The sequence below is a fragment of the Idiotropiscis lumnitzeri genome, chromosome 13 (assembly GCF_059441095.1).
Source record: "Idiotropiscis lumnitzeri isolate Australia: NSW breed Sydney's pygmy pipehorse chromosome 13, RoL_Ilum_1.0, whole genome shotgun sequence".
In the NCBI taxonomy this organism is placed as follows: Eukaryota; Metazoa; Chordata; class Actinopteri; order Syngnathiformes; family Syngnathidae; genus Idiotropiscis; species Idiotropiscis lumnitzeri.
Window position 1 is genome coordinate 13,785,422 of NC_142403.1, and position 21,350 is coordinate 13,806,771.

A 21,350-nucleotide genomic window follows, 5' to 3' on the forward strand; every position below is an offset into this window, starting at 1 on the left:
AGTGCAGACTACTTTCTTTTTTAGCAGATTGTCAAATGAGTCGGGGGCGAGGCACGCTAGTTTCGCTAACGTTCAAAACAGTGAAACTTAAAACAATAAGTTTAATTTGCCAATTTAAAATCGTATTGGAGTTTGTTGCCTTGAAACGTTAACTTTTTATTTATTTATTTTTTAGAGCATAAATGTTTTAAATGTTAGTCATTTTTGAATTAGGGGCATTTCAGTTAGTGCCCTACCAAATTCAAACCATGGTGGTATAGAATGAAAAAAGTCAATTTCAATTTCAATTTTTTTTTTTGTCATTCATTCCTTGACGTTGTTTAAAAAGTGCGACTTTTTATTTTTGAATCTTCCAATAAGCATTTTATATCGAATTAATTTTTTTACAGACTAAAAGATTCTAAATCAACAGTGCTATTTTGCTCAAAATGTTCTTTGTTTGTGTCTGCCTGCCGCCTCTCCCTGACCTTTCTCTGAAGTGTGTGGCCGCGGTCCTGTCGGCCTCAAATTCCAAAGAAAACTAAAAGCACCGTTCTGATTCTGATGGACTGTTATTGTCTGTGTAGGAGGCAATATTTATAAAAATAAAAAAAAAAACGCCATGTAACTTACCTAAGCAGAACTACCAGCTCTAAGGACGCAATTTCCTCATGTAGCAGCTTAATTTTCTCATCCAAAGGCTTAAGAAACAAATTCTCTCACCAACTGTGACTGTTGTTTTTGTTGTACTAGAGATAATCGGACAGCGGGCGGTCCCTTGTTGTCATCTCTTCCAGTTTACTGCTTCCAGGTGCGTGCGTGTGTTTCCTTCCAAACACGATTTCTTGCAAATGTCACACTGGACTGCTGCTGTTCGTGTGACATTAATGTGATCTTACTCCAGATGAGCACCTGCAGACGCAGGATTCTTTTCTGTTTCTTGTTATGTAAATCATGCTCATTGCCTTTGGCTGGAAAATTGAGTTAAGAAAACAACCATCCACTTTGTACTTAATTACGTCTGTAAATGAAGACAGAGAAGAGATTTACATTATATTTTATATTTATATTGGTAGTTTCAGACTTCATTATTATCCGCCTCTTCTAATTTGTCTCCTTTTCAAACAAAAGACGATATTGTTATATTGAGCTGACACAAATGCCCTCCTGCATATTCACACTTGAATGTGTAATTCCAGTTTTCGGCCACTAGAGAGCAGCAATGTCCCATTCTTGTCCCAGTGAGTGCTTTCTCTTCCTTCGATTAATGCTTCACTTTATGGCTGCGTTTGAAATGTGTGCATAAATTGCCAGCCACATTTTTTTTTTATCCACGTAATTAACAATTTCAATTTCAGTAAACAGGAGCAACATTGAGCTCATACCTCTACCACGGTTTAGACATTTTTTGGAACAAAAATGAAAATAAAAAAAAGTATCTTGGTATTATAAAAATGTAATTAAACGTTAATGTATGCATGTCATGTATTTAGTTACATTTAAGATATTAAGATAGCAAGTTCACCATTTTGCTTATTAAGAAGGCAATGAGAACATGTTCATTACATATTATTCATTAAAATTTACATTGAAGAAGGGGGTTTGTAATTGTTACGTGCAGGATTGTCATCAAGTCACTTGTGCATTTCATACACGTGCGGGAGCACCAACTGTCTAAAACAAGCAGCCAGCAATTGGAAAGGCAAGTCATAGTGTTTGGCAGCCATCGTCGCCGGTAATCCACCTTGTTGTGTTGCTGTCACTCATCCTGCGAGATTTGCCACAGCATGACTTGTTGTCGGATTTCTTCCAGGAGCGCCCCGCTGGGATTGTTAAATCTTTTATCAACAGCCGAACACTAATAAATTCACGCCACCGTCCTACTTTTTTTCAAAAATGTATTTATATGTGTGATAACGCGACTCGGAATGTTGCTTTAAGAATCGAAATACAATTTATAAGATGTCTGTCTTATCTCCGCCTGTGTTCCTCTTCTCAACCGGCATCGTTTCATTTCATCTTGGTTAACGAGACCCGCACTTGAGCAATATGTGTAATGTGACGATAATCTGGAATTCCTGTCTTGAGAATCAATTGAGTTGATTTGGGCTCACACAGGCGAGAAACTCCGCCGTATATACGGCCACTGTATCAAGCTTTAGAAGTTCCTCCTCATCGGTGGTAGCGGCGGGAAAAAGGTCGAGCGGGAATTCACTGGTATACCAAGGAAATTGGGTGCAGCAGATGAAAGTCTCATCCAGTCGACTTGGCTTTGAAATGCGACGATGTGGAGCTGAAGCGTCGGCTCCCGACTGACTGAAGCCAATTACAAGGGCCCAAAAAAAAAAAAAAAAAAAAAAAAAGAAGCCGTTCCTCCATGGCGGAAACAGATCGGAGCAACTCACCTATTCATGAAAAGAACCAAGAAAATTGGGCGGCAAAAAAATGCCACTGTGGATGAATTCTTTAGCATTGCAAACGTTGCGCAAACGGATTACTTGGATTATCACACATTTGATTGGTAACGATCCATAACATCCGTCCAGAGCCACTCAAGTTTTGCATCCGGGGTTGGAGGGACAATGCCCCAACAGATCCACCAGATGGCACTGTCGCAAACAATTCCAGTCATTTAAAGACCACAATGTCAAAGATGTGTCATATATTCATTCCATTTTAAAGGGGATAAATTCGGAAAAATAAAATCACATGTTTACCCATCTTGTCCCAGTGTGAGTCCAACCCCAATTTTAATGAAAATTTTCCTGAAATTAATATTTTATCTTACAATGTTTTTATGAGCACCCACAGTGTTAGGGAACAAACACATTTCTAACCTACATCTATTAAAAAAAAAGAAAAAAGTCTAATTGAATGGAGGGCCAGTGCCTCACCAGATCTAGTAGGTCACCCAGTAAAATGATAGTTCCCGGAAAATTACGATTCATTTGATTTGTTGTGTTTGTTTTTCATTACGTGTATTATCACGTAGTGAATGAAATGGAAGGATGGCTCCGGATTACGAAAAAAAAAACACACATTTGACATCCAACAAAGCACATGATTAGCTTCCGTTTAGTACAAAGACCAGAAGGATAATCACTTTTTCGTGGCAATGACCACAGTCGAATTATCCACGAATACTCCACAAAGAGGCCACAACAAAATGTGATTCCGGTTGCTAGGTTACCCCCCACGGGTTACAATGTTTCACAAATGAGGCTCGTGTTGACTTTCTGTGGACTACATAATGTGACTATTCCAATTATTTCTGAATGATTATTTCTGAATATATATATATATATATATTTATATATTTGTGCTGTCAGGCAATTACATTATTTTTTTTTAAACTAATTAATCTAAAAAAATGCCATAATTAATTGCGATTAACAGCTTTTAACAGGTATTTACATGAATAATATCTTGTAATTAATGTGAAATCACCAAATCTAAAGCGCATTTTAAATCAAAGACTGTTCTAATAGCTCTTTTTGATCCTTGACTACGATCTAAATGGGAGTCATCTTCACAGGAATTTTTCTTAGAAACAATTCTCAAAAATGATACAGTCCATTTCGCAGCACACACCAGCGGAGTTGGTTTGCTGATAACTTGAGCATTGTGTTTTGTTCTGAGATATGCTAAAGCTAATATGTTAGAGAGTTTAAATTTGGCTTTGAAAGATATGCAAATTAATTTCTGAAGTAAATAAAAAGTTAAAATATTTAATCGTGTTAAAAAAAAAATCTTGAGTTAACATTAATTTTAACAGCTCATATATATATATATATATATATATATATATATTCTATGCATGTATTTTGTCGACAAGTGCAGAATGAATAGATGAAGTCAATGGAGGCGGCAACATCACGTGCTGAGGCTCAAATCAATGCAACAAAACAGCTCAATACTCAGCGGGGGATGCGCTCGTCTCGTCTTAAAGTCAAAACCTCGCCTCTCCTGTTGTGTTTGTGCGTCACCAATACGCACAAGTGTGTTCAATATCAGCATTGCCAACATGATGATGAGATCACCTTGGGTCACCACTTGCAAGTGCTTATCAACAAAATAACAATCTGCGGCAGCAGTGAGGGAAATTGCTAAAAACACACAGCGTGTTCTCATCAACGGGTCATCAGAGAATAACCGAGGTTCAAATTTTATTCCTTCAATAAAATGTTTTCTTTGGAATGACAAAAAAAAAAAACATTAAGAAAAAGTTCTAAAGTTATCACACAAAAGCTAATTTTTTTAAATTATGGCATCATATAAGAGTAAAGTTCTTCCAAGACAAAAAGGTATTTTTACACTTGAACTTTTTCTTACTTCAGAGACTTTGTGACTTTCTGACGGCACACCAGCACAGACTGTTTCCGTGAGTGACATCACATGAATCAGAAGAAGTTGCTCAGCTTTGATGTTGAGGCCAACTCACATGAGAGACTCGATGCAAATGAGCTCATCGCGTCGACCGGCTGCACTGATCTTTCCGCTTCACCATCTTGTTGGTGGATGTATTTTTGTTTTTACATTTATGCAGCCACTTTTTCAAAAATAGGACCAACAGGCTTTCCAAAAAGTTGCTGATCAATATAGTGAAGAACCTAACTTGAAATATTTCATTTCCCTCATACGGCTTAGGGACGAGAAGTGTACTGAGAGCGTGCCACATGTTAAAAGTAAGGCATTTATTGGAGGAGTGGCCTTTATTTTCAAGATAATTTATATTTCTTATGTCATGTCACGTCACAAGAGCCTCTTCAACCACCCTCGCAGCATCTGAACTTTGGCCTGTTTGACTGCCGCTTCTCTTCCCCCTCATTCATCCATGCTTGGAGAAGGGGGGGGGGCGAGGTTTGGCCGCTTCGGACCGAACCGCGTCCCGGTGGTTGGGGACCACTATGTAATATTCCAAATGACGTCTGGGAATTCTGCCATCAAAGTCACGCACCTGAGAGGTCTTAAGAGCGCACCACAGTTGTCAGACTGGCATTTCGGGTAATGAATGGCATTTGGGTCCGAGCATCTCTACATCTCCGTGCGATGTTTCCCAAAGGCTCGTTAGCATATTGGTACGCAAACTTTCAATTAGAAGGCTGCTATCGTTTGACCATCTCGATTCCTCTACAAATCTGCCAGACTGTAAATCACGCCGCCGTAAGTAAAAATGCTCGACCGCTTCCTCCCAGACACCTTTCAATGAATATTTCACACCGCAGTCAAACCTGCTGACCTTACATTCGGAAGGAAAGCTGTCTCCAGGCGGTTTGTGCGATCTGGATGCGTGGCAGAAATTCCTTTCTACCCGTCGAGACGTCCTACCAATGCCAAGTTCGCACAAGTGCGCACAACGCCGATAGTGCTTTCGCAGGAAGTTTCCAACTTTTTGTCCTACCTCCCGGTGAAAATATTTTCACTTGCATTGAGTCTTAATTGACTTTTTCCAATGCCTAAAAATACTTTTGATGTATGTTTCTGTTGACCACATTACTCACGCAGTGTGTTTACCACACTTGCTTGATAAAAGTAAAAGTTACCTTTGTAATCTTATATTTATGCATAAATATAACCTGAAAGGAGAAATTCAACAGTCAGAACATCCCACCTGGTTGCATCAACGTGGATTTTGTTAACGGATTTTTTTTTAAAGTTCTACTGGCAGAACACCGGAAAATGACCAAAGAACACAACGCAAAAGTCGACGCCAACAACTCCGGACCTTCTGCGCATGCGTGAGAAGTAGTACCCCTCCACGCCATCGGGGGCGATAGTCACGCCGGTCTTTTGTGAATGAGAGTGATTACTTTGTCTTCGCGAACTTCTGTCCACAGAAGAGCAATGTTCATTTAGTTTTGGAGAAATGGCTTCAAATTTCACCGTTTTTACACTTTCATCACTTCCGGTTCGTGTCCAGTTCACTGATTCGCTAGCTGACAGCCAATCACGGTGCTCGACCCGATTGCACATATTGAATCGGCCAAACCCCCCCCCCCCTCAAACGCCCCAACAAAGGCTCCTACTTTCCGACGTGGCGCGCTACACTAAACAGACAGCATGAACGGCGAACGGCAATTTGATAATTGTACCTTCTGCCACATAGGGGGACGTGAATTTAATTGCTCTGCCTGCCGCTATACATTACCGGTGAAACAGATTGGTGAACAAAGATAGATTGTTTGCAATAAATGAAAAATAAATTCAAAAGATATTAAATTGGTCATTTTCCACAGCACCGTTGATGAAAAAGTGCCACAGGATCGTGGTTGGGAATCACAAATAGGAACCAGGTTTTAGTACCTTACGCAAGATGTTGATAATGTTTATTTATCATTCGAAAGACAAATTGACCACTGTATAAAAATGAAACAACTAAAACTAAAATAAATGCATGAATTAATGGATGATTTTTCAGAATATCTTTTGTAATAAAATAAAAATAAAGGAAAGGAATGCATGTATGCTTAAATTATTTATTTTTAATTTTTAACTTGTGCAGTTATTGCAGAGCCCTTTATAACTCTCTTCCGGGAGACAATCTAGCAATGACGTAATGTTCTTTTTTTTTTTTTTGGCTCAACTAGCCCAGGCATGACACTGTGACTTGTGTCTTTTTGCGCCTACATTGCTTATTGCCATTTTCACTTGCAGGTCTATTCTATGACTCCCTTGCTCATATCATCCGGTGACACTTGGTGCTGCTTCCTCCTACGTGTTCTGGCAACGTTCTGAAGTTATATGTGGAAACACGCTTTTGTGCCCTAAAAATTCTAACTCTGCCAAGGAGGTTATGTTTTTCCCGTTCCACTGTTTTTTTTTCCCCAGGCTGTTGATTTGTCCATTTCATCTGATCTGGCTTCTGGCAGGATTACAAAAAAAAAAAAAAAAAAAAATAGCCAATTTTTGCATGTAGCTAAAACTGTGGGCACTACTGTATTTTACAGAAAATATAAAGATCAGCGCTAGTGTGTTTTTCATTTATGTGCGTTTGTTTATAGAAAGTGGTTTGGTGCAATCGAAGCCAAGACTGCAACTGCCTGTTATTCTTTTCATTGGTCATTCAAACGAGTGCGATCAGTGCAGCCGCCGTAGCAGGTAGAGACAAAGTAGGTCAGCAAAGAGACACTAGCAACTACGTGACAGACTTTCACCATATCCTAGAACCTTCATCAGCGCAAGTTTGGGTCAGTGTATGCAAGTCAAACCATCGCACCGCATTGAAATGAATGGAAACACAATAAATGTGTTCCAGCCCCGTAAGAAAACATTAAAATGTGTTATTTGAAAGTATTTTTAATAAGAAAAAAACAGCACAAGTGTTGTACTGTCTATAAACAGCAAGTAATATTTGTTCCCCATATAACCAGCGTTGTATCTGAACAAGTTCATCGAATCGTTAATATTTTGGCCGAACGTGAACTGAACGTAGTGTATTTCTGCCTGATGAACATTTTTTTGCAAACGAGCTTATTCTGGCGCCTGCGAACGGATTTTGAATGACGGTTCATTTTTTTTCCTGACGAGTGCCAGGTTTCGTTCCTGTTCCAGAAGATTAAAAAAAACGGCTAAACTCACGTTTGTATGCGCAAATGTGTAAACTAAACTTTCAACCAGTTTGCATGGAAAAGTAATTTTCAAAACCTGCAACGTAGCAAAAAATTTTTTCCCAAGCCCCAAAATCCCAAAACACTGATTATGTTGATTTACTACTTTGTGCTGCAGCTATCTTGTAAGCCGCATCACCGATGATTAGCAAATCAAAGCACACTTGTCCAATTCCCACAAGCTTTGCTAATGCACGATTTCAATCTCAAGGCGGTTTTCTCTCAAATTGCCATTTTAATTCTCTGCTGATTTGATAACATCTACTGTTCAAAGTGCTGCGGTTCACCGCCCGACTGGCGCCATCGTCATCGCATTACTATCGTCTCCGAAATGTATGGCAAAGGTTAAAAGGATGGATGTCAATAAGCTACCAAAATAAAAGAAGCAGCGGACTTTGGCCTCCGCGATGTGCGCTTCAAGCGGAGACGCTCCGCAGATGTATCGCGAGTACGGGTTGTGCACACTGCTCGAGCTACCAATCAGGTCCTATCTGGTCTGGGCCAATGGAGGCCAAGCAGTTTGGCTGGCTGGGTGGGTGTGCTGCGTTGGAGTTTCAACTTTGGACCCAACAAGAGCAGCTGAGTGATTCAATAGAAAGTCTTCATCGACAGAGCTTCTCGCAAAAAAAACCAGGATATTTTGACTGGCATTTTCTCATTTTCGGGGGGGGGCTCCTCGGTTTAGCACCCGAGCGGGGAAATGATGGAGCACTACCCGGATCAGGTCGGTAATACCACTCAATGCGGGCAATATCATATTTGTGGGTCGCTTCTGTTTGACAGTTCTCATTGGTATGTAAGAAAGAGCAAAGTCTGTCGTTTAAATATCTTTACGAGGGAGTGGGACGATATACGGTCTTGGTATTGCGACATATATTGTTTATTGGCAAGGGTCAAAAGTAAGGAGACTTTTATGATGATTTCAGTGTAGATGACCCGACGTCATTATTTCTATTGGTATGTTACAACTCGTTTATTCTTAGATCTTGTGATATTGGGCAATGCTTTTGGTATCGTCGGCAAAATGACTTATCGCAATTCCACCGACACGACTCCAACTATAAAAAATATCTTGTTCATGATATAGTTTTATGGGAGCGTCGATCAAAACTGTGAGTCATTATAACTGCAAAGGGAGAAATTGACGTAAAGCTCTTGTGTTGGATCAAAATATTGCAAATCGGGTTGCTTTGCAATTCCAACAACGGAGATGGTAAAAAATGATTCTGACAGTCTCAGTCTGGAAAGAGACACAATTGGAAGCTTGTACTGAATCTTATGATACTGTGATGGAATTAGCTGAATTTTCGCAAATATTTGTCAACTGTGGGTTCGTGACGAAATAATTGTGACTTGACAATCTATCAATAGCTACTCTGAGAATCACCTTTGCTTGTTTTCCCAAACCCAAATCTGCACTTTAAAAAAAGAAAGTGTAGCTTTTATTGACAATGATAAAAGCGCATTTTTGCACATCAAGCAGATTCGCACGATCAGGGGAACATATCGAATCCGTCATTTTGCTCGGGGGAGGATCATGAAAAGTTGCAAAGCGGCAGTGGCGACCTTTTGTAGAGTCTTTAGAAAGCAAGAAAGAGACAATTTACTAAATGTCACCATGACAGCAGGCGTACGATGGCATGGAGCTGCTCGATTGGCTGTTTGATCAAAACGATGGAATCCTCCGGCACGAGGAAGCAGGACACCAGCAGCAACACTGGCCTGCGCAGGAACCAAATGTGCGTCACCTCGTCAATCTTCTGGCGTGACACTTTTTTTTTTTTTTTTTTGTAGATCCACAATCGTCGCAGCATGTCGTTCACTTTTAAAGATAAAAATGATAACCTCTTTGACGCCAGCAGATGCTCCAGCTGGCAGAACAGGCGGACGCCGACTTCCTCAACGTCCTCCTGAGCGGAGGCGAATCCGCGTCGGGTTCACCGCTCTGGTCCCCTTCGCCGAGCGACAGCGGGATCAGCGACCCGGCCTCGGACCAAATGGATAGCCCCCAGCGACCCGACAGCCCCCCCGAAGAGCATCATTGTTTGGGTCAGAGGTCACAGGCCAAAGCAGACTTGGAGGCCCAAGTGTCCATTAAACCCAGTAAGTCCGCCATTAAGTCATAGATGGCAAAGCACGATATTCAGCTTCAGATTTCTAATCCGCCTCACGGACATTATGTCAATTATTATTTTGGGACCAAAAAAATAAAAAAAAAAATAGTTGTATTAATATGGGGGGGGGGGGAAAGAAAATTTGCAGTGTTACTAAAAAAAAGTTAGAAAGTAATTTAAAATTCATCGGATATATTAATATTTATTCCCTTCATTTTGTTTATTTATTTATTTTTTCATCCAATCAGACCGCACCATAAATGCGCTGCAATTGTGATCTAATCTACTCAATCACGAGTATGCGCTCGTGTACCCTAAACTGGCGGTCTCCAACCACCAGTCCACGGGCCACTTTGGAGCGGGTCGCAACTATGAAAGAAAAAAATTGCACTACTTCTGGTTTATTTATTATTTGAGGCTAAAAAAAAAAAAAAAAAAAAAAAAAAATCACAATTCGGGCCGGGCACAAGCCGAGGAAAAACGATGAGTCGGCAATCACTATGATAGCAGCAGAAGAAGTTGAAAGCCAACATGGTTCACGTAAATCACATGTATGGGAGCATTTTGCCAACTTGAGTTCTCAAAATAATGATAAAGGATTTTTTGTTTACAGTCGCTCGTCCCGACATCGTCATTTCAGACAGACGTGTCAAGAAAGCTGCAAACATACTCAACGAACACGCCACCTCCGCAATGGCTAACTTCAAAATAAAGCTTAACAAATAATACATTGAGTTGTTGACGTCAATGCCATCGCCTTAGTAGACTTTTACTTTGAATTTGTCTCTCGTGGAGGCGTAACGGCGACCTTGACTTTCGTTTTCGACCTTTCGGCTTGCTTTGTCAAGTCTCCGGTGGAAGTGGCTACTACTGGCTAGCAGCTAGCTGTCAGCATTAGCAACAAGTGCCAGCTTCCGCCAATCCCCCCAACACGCGTTGCTGTCCGCAAAAGTTATAAACTTGTATGAACTGGGCCGTGCTGGAAAAAAAGGTAGGGGATCACTGCCCTATACTAGATTTTTTCAACCAATCAGATTTCAGAATCATCCTCACAGGGGCTCAGCATTGGCCCTCAATGGCATCGGTCAGAGCAAGCCAAGTTTGATGAGCAAAACACATCTGTAGCAATTTACACACAAATACGTTTATTAATCGTCTGATGTGATTTATTCATTTCTTGCCCATGTCATAAAAAAAGGATTTCTTCTTCCAGATGATGCCCATGGCACAGTGGTAGAAGTAGTAGTGATGGTATTAGTGGTGGATTAAGACGGGGTACATCCCCACTGAAGGTCAAAGCCTGCCACTGCTCCCAAATATCCTTCTGTTGCAAATTTCAAACAACAAATGAAAAAGACAAATCCAAATCACATTTCCCAAGACGAGGCAAAGCAATTTTTCTTTTTCCTCTCCTCTGAAATCACAACACGTTACGGTGAACCTCATAGATGCGCTGGTAATGCACGTCTCTTGCAGTAACATTCTTTTTTTTATATTTTGTGTGTGTTTGTGAAGATGTCTGGGAAGGTGATCTCCCAGCGGACAGGCCGAGATATCCACAATATTCATCGAACGTAAACAGAGCGCCATCGTGTTCCAGCTCGGGTCTGACCGTTAAGGATCTGCTGCTGAGCGGCACAATTGAGCCGGTGAGACAAAACGGGGTAAGCGACGGAACGATTATGGGCTGCCCGGACCCATGAACTCTTTACATTAGAGCAGGTGCGAGCGCATAGTAATGGGTCGTCCGTTTGGCTCCAGTGAGAATGCAAATCTCATATTTGAAGCTCTTGTTGAGACCATGTGACTCCATGTTGTGCGTAAAAGCAAGCAGTGTTCAGTGTTAACATAATTAAATTTAAAGTAATCTGATTACTGGTCATTAATTAAGATTTTCAATTGTCATTGGACGATGTTTAGAATTATGCTAACTGCTGTCCGTTTTTTTTTTTTTTTTTTTAGAAACTCCAGATATGTTCGAAAGATTCTGGTGGGATTTTAAAGCCATGTAACCGTGGTGATCATTAAGGAGGTTCTTGGGGACAGATTTTGCCATTTTTGGCTGGAGCACAAGAATAAAAAAAAAATTAAAAAAACAATTCTATGCAGCAGCTGTGGCACGTAATACATAAAAATTATCATTAGATTGATCATATTTTAGTTTACCGGCACCCGGAACGGGGTCGGGGCGGGCGACCATTTTTATGAATAAGGCCGGAGGGTCAAGTCCGGAACAGTACCGAGATAGAAAGGGACAGACGGGCAAAAAAGGGTCAAGTGGGAATAATTATTTAATATCTAGATTGAGCGAGAAAAAGGCGAAAACTTGGTTCTTGTTTTTTGCTTCTGACATCCAACCAAAAAAAGTTTGCCATTTTTTTTTTTTTTGATCAAACCTTTATTACTTTTTAAATCCCCCAGTCCTACCGAGTGGCAGTTTTGCATTATTCATTCATGTCGGATCAATATGGAAATCTTCCAGTTTGCAAAATTACATCGACTCAGACTGCAGCAAGACTTTTCTTCAAGAATACATGGATGAAATTTTGCAGCACCAGCGGCACTATTTTGGTCTCCAGTAAATTTATGCCACGGACGAAAGTCTCACAAGTAGATGCAAGCCAGTGTTCTTGCTTACTCCCTGAAATTATTCCCGTCATTTGTATTTGAATTATTTCAACGCAAGACCAGTCAGGAAACTTCAAGTATTGATGCAAGCGTTCCAGCGCGGTTGATTAAAGCGAGTGGCAGAATGCCGCTTTGCTTGTCACACTTAATTTCTCGATTGTTAGCGGCGTAATGAGAGCAATGTCTGCAAGTGGCCTGCTAATTCAACTAGCCCTTGCGAGGCTGCAGCGAAGCCGTCATAGGACGACGGCAGCGAGGAAGCGTAATCAAGCGGCGGCGCTGCTGAATCACACATTTGCATCCCCGTCTCACCTCCAGCCTCCGCAGCCGTTCCAAGAGTCCATTCAAGAATTGATACTGAATGAAGACGAGAAGAAGCTCCTCGCCAAGGAGGGCGTGACTCTGCCCAGCCAAATGCCACTCACCAAGGTTCGCTAAAGCAGCTAAAAAATTCAAACCACTCGCTAATCTCACAATTGTTCTTTTTTCCCCGATCAGTATGAAGAAAGAATCTTAAAGAAAATACGCAGGAAGATTCGCAATAAGCAGTCGGCCCAGGAGAGTCGCAAAAAGAAGAAAGAGTACATTGATGGACTGGAGAGCAGGTAACATATCGGATGTGCTGAGCGTTTGAGCTGCAGCAGCACAAAAAGCATTTATCAAAGTGTGTGTTGTTTTTGTTTTTAAAAACATCTCTAAGTCAGCTCAGAGAGTTGCAAAAAAAAAGGGATCAGGACGGACCCTTGCAGCAAATAGAGAAATCAACATGAGTGATTATTGTTGCTCCCACCTGCCATTTTATTTTAAACCTATATTCGTAATTCTCAATGTTTTGAAGTATAATGATTGTCTCTGTTGGTGCGTGAAAGACCGAAATAAATGTTTAAAATATGCATGGAGTAAAGAAATTGCATGATAAAAATATTTTTATAGAACAGCACTTTTTTTAAAATTTACAGTTCAGTTGTATTTAACTTTGGGGTAGAGATGCAATTTTTATTACACTTTGAAAAGCAATGAATTTTATTTGAACTAAGTATTAGTAATATATATATATATATATATATATATATATATAAATAAAATATATTTTTAGTAATATATATTGTTTTTTTCCTTTCGATTCTAATCTGACTTTTCTAAGTGTACTCGCATGTCGCACCTTCCAGGTTTGAATGCCGGGGTGCTCGCGGATTTTAATTTGTACTATTTCTTGTTTTCAGGATGGCTGCATGCAGCGCACATAACCAGGAGCTGCAGCGCAAAGTGTCTCAGCTGGAGAAATGTAACGTGTAAGAGATTTGAAAATGGGACTCGGCTTTTGTTTGAGCTGTAATCCTAAAGGAGGCATCCACATCACAACAGCGCCTTCATTTAAAAAAATTGTTTTTGCCTTCCAACCCTCAGACAACCTATTTTTCCCCCCCGGTCTTCTTTATGGTTATTTTTTGATGAATTTGTCTCCACAGTTCACTAATGGAACAGTTGCGCCGACTCCAAGCTCTGGTCATGAATACGTCTAACAAGCCAGCCCAGACTGGAACGTGTGTGCTGGTAGGAACTCACGCGGCAAGATACAGCATTTAAAAAAATTTTAAAAAAAGGAAAAAAAAAAAAAAAAGAAAAAAAAGGTACATCATCACGACAGCAAGCCAAAATGTGAACGAGACAAAAAAAAGGCCAAATATGACATGAGAATGACCAAAAAAAAAGAAAAAAAAAAATATATATATATATATATATATATATATATATTTTTTTTTTTTTTCTGGATGGAAGCCATGTTGCATCTTTGATCAGTGCCGTAGCACAGCATGTGCCGCCTGAGGCTATGAGAGGGGAGGAATATTTGAAATATGAGCGTTAACGAATATGAACGTGTGTCAGAAACAAGTCACTGAATACATGATCGTGCTGACTGGGGACAAAGAGAAAAATACTAAAAAAAAAAATAAGCTCAGTCATGGTGACACGGTAGTTGCTGTTGATTTGGGTTATTCTATTATGAAATAATTAAAAAAATAGTAATAAAAAAAGATAATAAAAAAAAAAAAATCAATAATCATCTGTGGAGAAACCTGTTTGGACAAAGTAAGTCACAAAAAGTTGAAAACAAATGTGGGGAAAAAAATTAATTCTCAAGTAAAGTAGGGATTAGGGCTGCTCGTTTTATTGTTTAGGGACGGAAATCGCAATATCAATAACGTGATTTTGAGATATCAAAGCGGGGTTTTTTTTTTTTTTTTTTTTAAAGGGCACTTTTGCAGCTGCTTGAATGCTAGACGCCAAGCTATCTTGCACCGCAGCAGTACGGACTTTGTTTGTACTGTATGAAAGTCCGTGCACAGCAACGAACTGCGTGATACGGCTCATCTCCTCCGTGGTGACAAATAAAGGACCCAACTAACAAGTAGCGTTTTAACCGAGGAAGCAAACCAGGAGTCGCTAAGCATGCTAATGGCTAAAGTGAAATACAGACTCGAAAAAGACCCAAAATAAGTGCTTCGGTGTACAGTCGACTTTTAACAGACGTCTGGATAGATTTATAATCTCAATAATATTTACACCACAGAGTTTTGAGATCGACACAATAATAGATCTCCAAATTATATTATTTAATCAATTTAGCTTTGCTATGGGGCAATGATTTTATTGACATATAATCCGACATTTGTCCAAAGAACATGTACATTATTACAAAATGTAAAACATAATTACAAAATTATTAAGTAGTTTTTAAAAATTTAAGAACAGCTCTCCTCATAAAACCTCTTTTGCGTCCTTGCAGTATTAGAGTAATAGCTTTTATTGTTTTTAATGGCATTTTCTGTCATGTTTGCAAATGTCACGATCCATTGCGAAGAAAATCGCAAATCAAATCAAAATCGCAATATCTGGCAGAAAAATCGCAATACAATTTTTTCTTCAAATCGTTTATCCCTAGTAAGGAAAATCGAAAAAAAAATAATCCCGTGCAGTCATAGAGTATTTGTACTTTGCATTACAAGAAAAAGGGAGCTTCATTTTTGAAGGAGGCATTTATTTGTCTAATTGGGCCATTCTTCCAGACATCGACTCTGAAAGCACTCTGTGTAAAATATGCAAGCCGTGTTTTTTCCTCTCCGCCCACTTTCTTCTCCGCTTTTGACATTTTATCCCACCCCCCTTTTTTTAGGTGCTCTTGCTGTCCTTCTCCCTAATCCTCTTTCCGAGCCTCAAGCCGTACGCTGACACCAAAGTTAGCCAAGGAGACTTCAGCCCAGTAAGAAGTGAGTAACCTTGAATGTTAAATAGCTCCCAGCGTGTACCCACCTGACAACTGAGCCAAGTCCTCTGTGAGTGACGGCCTCAAACCCACCACCGCCGCCACCTCCCAGAGTTGACCGTTAAAGGTGACATGTGGCCTGCTGGGGAAAGCTTTGCAGTCGTCTGAGGATTTGCTGTCAATTTCAATTGCGCAGAGTTTTAGTGCTTTTAATCGGAATGTACTGGTTTGGTCAAACAATTAAAAGGGCAGTAATTTACATTTTTAGTGTAATGGACAAATTAGAGGTACAATGGTGGGAGTGATATGCTACGCCGGAGAATAAAGAAGGAAACAATACATTGAAATAAAAAAAAAAGTATATTTTGAGTTTTGAGACAATGTGGGCAAATATTGTCACAACAGGAGATATATTTTGAACACAGAGTGCTAGTAATATTAGGGAATCAAAAGTAATTTTACAAGAGTCAAGTCATATTATTCAACAAGCGCATAAAAGTGACACAATTACCGTATTTTCACGACCATAAAGCGCACTTAAAAGTTTGCAAATGTTGCGTGACTTTCATTAGCTTGACCGACTGGGAGCATTTCCCGCTAACGCGCTGCTTTTACAGACAAGAGCCGCAAGGCAACGAGACAGACTCTGACACGGACGAAAGGGAACCTATCATGTGAAATGCTTCAATTAAGTACAATCAAACTAAATTTTGCTGCCTCTACCTTTTTAAAAACATATGCCAATATGTATGCTAGAGTATGTTTTAGCATGCTAGCATGCTAACCTGGCGCGGAAAATACTTTAATAACGTCCAACCAAACTCAGTGTTTGCTGCCACTGCCTTTTTAAAAACACTCGCATGCATGTTGCGCGTGTTTTAGCGTGGCTGCATGCTACTGTTTTAAGCTAGCGTGTTTTTTTTTCGGTACGGTGAGCCTCATGTATTGTATGTGTTAAATACAAAAATAGCAGCTGCAACTGAGACGGCACCTTATAATACAGTGCACCTTTTGGTCATAAAAATACGGTACATTTTTTTGAAAATTTAATTTTCCTACTGCTTTCTTACTTTTAATAAATGTTATATTGTTACTTTTACGGTATTTTTTTTCTCCCGATGTGTATTAATTCTCATAAGCGCATGACAAAGCTAAAAAAAACAAAACTAAAAAATGTAGCTAATTTTATCTGCAGCAGTCCGTCTTCTTTGTTCTACTAATAAAAAAAATAAAAAATAAAAATCTTCCCAGCCCGTAAACTGTAATAATCCGCTTCTCCGCAGATGTACGTTTCATGCTGGCCTCTCTAATTTTCTCACAGTCCAGTCACGGTCCCTGCAGAACATGCAGGCCTCCCGCGTGCTGCACGTCATTGATCCCCCGTTGCCCACCCAAGACGAATCAGAATCAGCCTACCGGCATTTCCCGGGAGATACGGCATTGGAAATCGCCACCCTGATGGGGAATATGAAGCTGGACGCCGTGTCTCCCAACCGAAGCCAGGAACAAAGCTTGGGCCATTTCCACGTGGACCCGGTCACCGGCCACATAGCCACTGTGACTTTGGATGCAAAACGCTCCGCCGGTTTGCCGCCGAACGCAGATGACATGTAAAAGAAGATCTGATTGCTTTGATTCGTCATTTTTTTGTTGTTGAATCATGTCTTGATGATTCTGTATCTGCCGTCCTGTTTGCCCTTTCCTCATTTGCAATGTCTTTTTTATCCGTGTGTGCATTTCCGATTGTTCAACTGGAATAGCCTGTCAAATACCGTCATTCGAGTCCTAAGCGATAACAGCAGTGTGATCTCACAGGGTGATTTCTTAATTACCTTTATCGTGGGCGATTTGTTTCAGACCCATAGGTGAAAATCCGCAATATACTACAGAACATAGAAAAAAAACATTCTTTGTACACATTCACGCATTAAACTTATTAAAAGACACTTTTGAAAGTATTTCTTCACACCTTTTCTTACTCTCGCTAGCAGTTTGTCACTCCAAGTCAGTTTACGTAATATTGAGTCTCATGAATGAAGACAAGCTAGCTTAATGCTAACACATTATGAAAAATGATTATGAAGCGCTACTAGGAATTAGCACAGAAGTAACGAATAAACAAACGAAGGTACGTAATCTCTCTACTATATGGGAACAATGATAAAAATGGCAAAATATTGTAAATGTTTTACACTTCGAGGGTCTCCCAATCTTCCGTCAGTGCAACATGGTGCTACATGAAGAATTTGGACTTGGAAATACAAGTGGGCTGACTTAACAATTTTTCCAGATACAAGCCATCAGTCTGTTTTTTTTTTTCGCGTTAATTTACAAGTACAGCCATGCGATACAAACTCAACTCACAACACTTTACAAAAAGTAGCAGTTTAGCAAACAATTAATTAATTAAAAAAAGAAATATGATTAATGGCACTCTCAGTTGAAGTTTACTGTCAAACTAAACATAAAACAACCGGGTTTCCTCCTTGTGGTTTGAAAACTACCAAACTATATGAGGAAAGGCCCTGCTAGCTTGATGGTAACACCAATTAGCATTTAGCTAACGGTGCTTTAACTATTTAAGCAACAGATTGAACAAAATTCATTCAGCAACAATACATAGACGGGCAATAGAACAGTATTCACTGTGTTAAATTTGTTAACCTCCGCATAGAACGGTTAACTTTAGTACAATACTAACAAGCAGAGAAGAGTTGAGCGGTTATGATGAATTCCTCCACAGTTCGAGGCCGGACAAGCCTGGCTGCGGCAAAGAGGCAAGGTCTGCCGAGAGCTCAAGTGGGAGTCATAATAACGACTCAATGAACAGTACATCCGTCTGTCTGTCTTTAAATTCTTCCAGCTGGCCACCAGAAGGGGCAGCTTTCAATCAATGCCAAAAACAAAATGTATTTTTTTTCTCTATTATTTAATTATTTCACAACTGCCTGTTTGTATAAAGTATAATATTATGAAGTGCGATTTGAACATTCCCTATTAAAATACACATCATAACATGCGGAAAAAAAACAAGAAAAACATTTTTAAAAAATTAATAAAAATAAAAAAATTAAAATAAAAAAAACAAAAAAATCACAAAAATGCACGGAGAACAAATAATGTGCCAGAAAGCTTTCGTTCCCCTTTTAGGCCTCAACACTATCTGAGGTTCTTCTGCTTGGAACACACTGATCCAATGTATAGACAAGACATCTCAGAAAGGGCAAATATGTCACCAGGGACAATAGAAAGGGAGAAAAGTAGGCCAAAGGTTGAATAGACTAACCCTTATCGCTAGACTTCATGTCCATTTATTGACATGTTGACATATTTACTCATTGGAGAGGCTTGAGTCTGCATCATGAGCAAACAAGGGTGGAATAAAAATGCTGTGGCTGCTCACTGGGTCGGGAATTTACATATCAGGTCCAAAAGGAGAAAAGAAGGGAGGCGTCGCATTGAAATGAGACAAATAAAAAAAAGTTATTTGCTACTGTCACTGCTTCAAAATGGCAAAAATTGCCTAAAAACGACAAGGCGATCCATCCGTTAGTCAAGAAGAAGACGAAGAAGAGAGAGGAGAGAATTCATACTACAAGAGGAACTATATGACACCATGACTGATTATCGTCATAAAAATGATTCCTCTATCCTTAGCACAACTACCCTGAGAGCACACAAAGCAAATTGCGTTGACCTTTTTCTAATGACGATGCCGGCAAACACACAAATTCCCTGCTGGGCTCCACTTAGCAACATTGGTTCACGCTTCAGTTTATCATCACAGTCTGAGATTTTCTTCCACGGATAAGACATCTGTTATTATTCATCATGGCAAGATTTTTTTTTTTTTTATAAATGCCTTTTTTATTTGATATGATCTGAATAAGTACTTTGTTGTAAGTCCAATAGAGGAGCTATCTCCTTCCGCAAAAAAAGAAGATGACCACAATGGCGCCGCCAAGGCCAAACAAAGTTGTCCAACAAATTTGTGTTCCAGGGGATGCTTTTTGCACTGGAGCGCTGTAAAACGGGAACAGCGAGGCGATGCGGGGGGGGAAATGACACCTCGGCTGTGCAACCTTTTTATCCAATGAGAATTGAGATGGCTTGTGTTGCCAGGCAGATTTCATAGTCCTTGTGGCATTTACTCTTTGTCCGAGGCCTTCAGAATGAAGCGTGCGGGTGTTTCTGCTGTGTGATTGAACGGGCTCTCTGGTCGATACTCACTTGCGAGAGGACAGCACTATGCGGAATCGGGAATCAACAAATCCACACTCGGCAGTCTTATCCAGCGACCGGTTGAAAATCTAAAATCTTTTTTTTTTTTTTTTTTAATAAATGAACGAGTCTGTGAACGAAGCTTTTTGATGAATTGATTGTAATGATTCAGTCCACGCAAAAGAACCGATCGCTAGCGTAATGCGACCGAAACAATTAGCATCTTGACACGAGTCAAGACTCCACCATAGAAGGATGTAACAAAGAGAAGAGGGTGACTTAAATTGAATAATAATTTTTTTTTTTTTTTTTAAACGAACGAGTCAAACAAATGGTTTTTTTTTCCCCATCTGAGTGGCCAGCCTGGTCCCAAGTGCTACGGGACCACCACTCTAAGTCATATAGATTTGAGGGAATGAAGGATTCCATTTTAGCCTGATGCTTTGCAGTGGAATGCAATTTTGCCAACAAATTGTTTGTATCGGGGTCCATTATTGTTTCAGTCAGAGGATGTCCAATCATACATTTGAAAATGCCTGCAGAGCTACGGAATCGATGCAGAAAATATCATCTCTCATCTACAGTTTTTATATGTCTATTTGTTTACTTTCCTGTCCCCACCCTAATTCTGTTTTTCCGTGCTTTCCTCCTCCCCAGGATGGGCTGTATAGCAAATTGAATTTTTCTTTCTCTCTCCCCGTCTTTTTAATCAGAGTGAAAGTGTCTCAGCCACAAGCTTCTCCAATCAGGACCTTAACGCATCGCTTTGATTAGGTAAATTCTCAGAGGAACCTCTCCGCCCAGACCAGCTCCCTCCAGGAGGGGGCGGGCCCTAAGAGGAATTTTGTCCATCAAAGTCAAAAGGGCAAATCCGCTCATCTTTAATCTACAAAAGGGGATTAAAGTTTCAAGGTTGACGTGGTAAAAACTTGACGCAACATGCCTTTTCCAATTATGCTGAGCCAAAGAGGGATTTGGAAGCAAACAAGATGGATGGCGCCTGACAGAAGTGTAAAACTATGTCAAGGTGTTTTGTCTACGGGAGCACACGATGATGTCGTGCAAAGGTACTCGAGTACTCGCGAATGTCGGCTGATACCAATGGCTTGCTTGGCTGACGGAATGTTTTTCTAAGTGAAGCGTGTCCGTGTCAATCCTCTCATTTGCATAAATATTTTTTTTATGGTTTATAATTAATACTTAAGAGTGCACCATCAGAGGACTGTTCTACACGAATGAAGATGTTTATTTGTGAACTCAATTTCTGCATGGCGTGCCTTTCTCCTTTGAACTGCATCCACGTCTATCGTCTCACATGCAAGTCATTTATGACTAATTTTTTTAATGTTAATAAGGTCGATATTAATGCTTAGCGTGCGTTATTAGCGTGTGTTGTCGCCAACATGACATGCTCATTTGCAAACTGAATTTTGATGACTTTCTCCATTACAGTATTTGATTTAATGTATTTATTTTTTTCACAATGGCCTGCTTTCATCGACTGAAAAATAGAATAATTATTCCATTTATTTTGAA

At 39.9% G+C, this 21,350-nt stretch overlaps 1 protein-coding gene across 5 annotated transcripts; it reads left to right on the plus strand.

Annotated features, from left to right (window-relative positions):
• The first annotated feature begins 8,036 nt into the window (after nucleotides 1-8,036).
• Nucleotides 8,037-17,551, plus strand: creb3l3a (cAMP responsive element binding protein 3-like 3a). Of its 5 annotated transcripts, none has more exons than XM_088313903.1 (10): nucleotides 8,037-8,310; nucleotides 9,212-9,325; nucleotides 9,449-9,689; nucleotides 11,216-11,364; nucleotides 12,647-12,757; nucleotides 12,827-12,933; nucleotides 13,552-13,620; nucleotides 13,798-13,882; nucleotides 15,504-15,597; nucleotides 16,915-17,551. In XM_088313903.1, exons 1-10 carry the CDS (start codon nucleotides 8,287-8,289, stop codon nucleotides 17,205-17,207), a joined length of 1,287 nt encoding a protein of 428 aa, XP_088170029.1. In that variant the 5' UTR covers nucleotides 8,037-8,286; the 3' UTR covers nucleotides 17,208-17,551. The 5 variants fall into 5 exon arrangements, with proteins under 5 accessions (XP_088170029.1, XP_088170031.1, XP_088170030.1 ...); XM_088313905.1 differs by having other exon boundaries at nucleotides 11,216-11,349; XM_088313904.1 differs by having other exon boundaries at nucleotides 9,215-9,325.
• The last annotated feature ends 3,799 nt before the right edge of the window (nucleotides 17,552-21,350 follow it).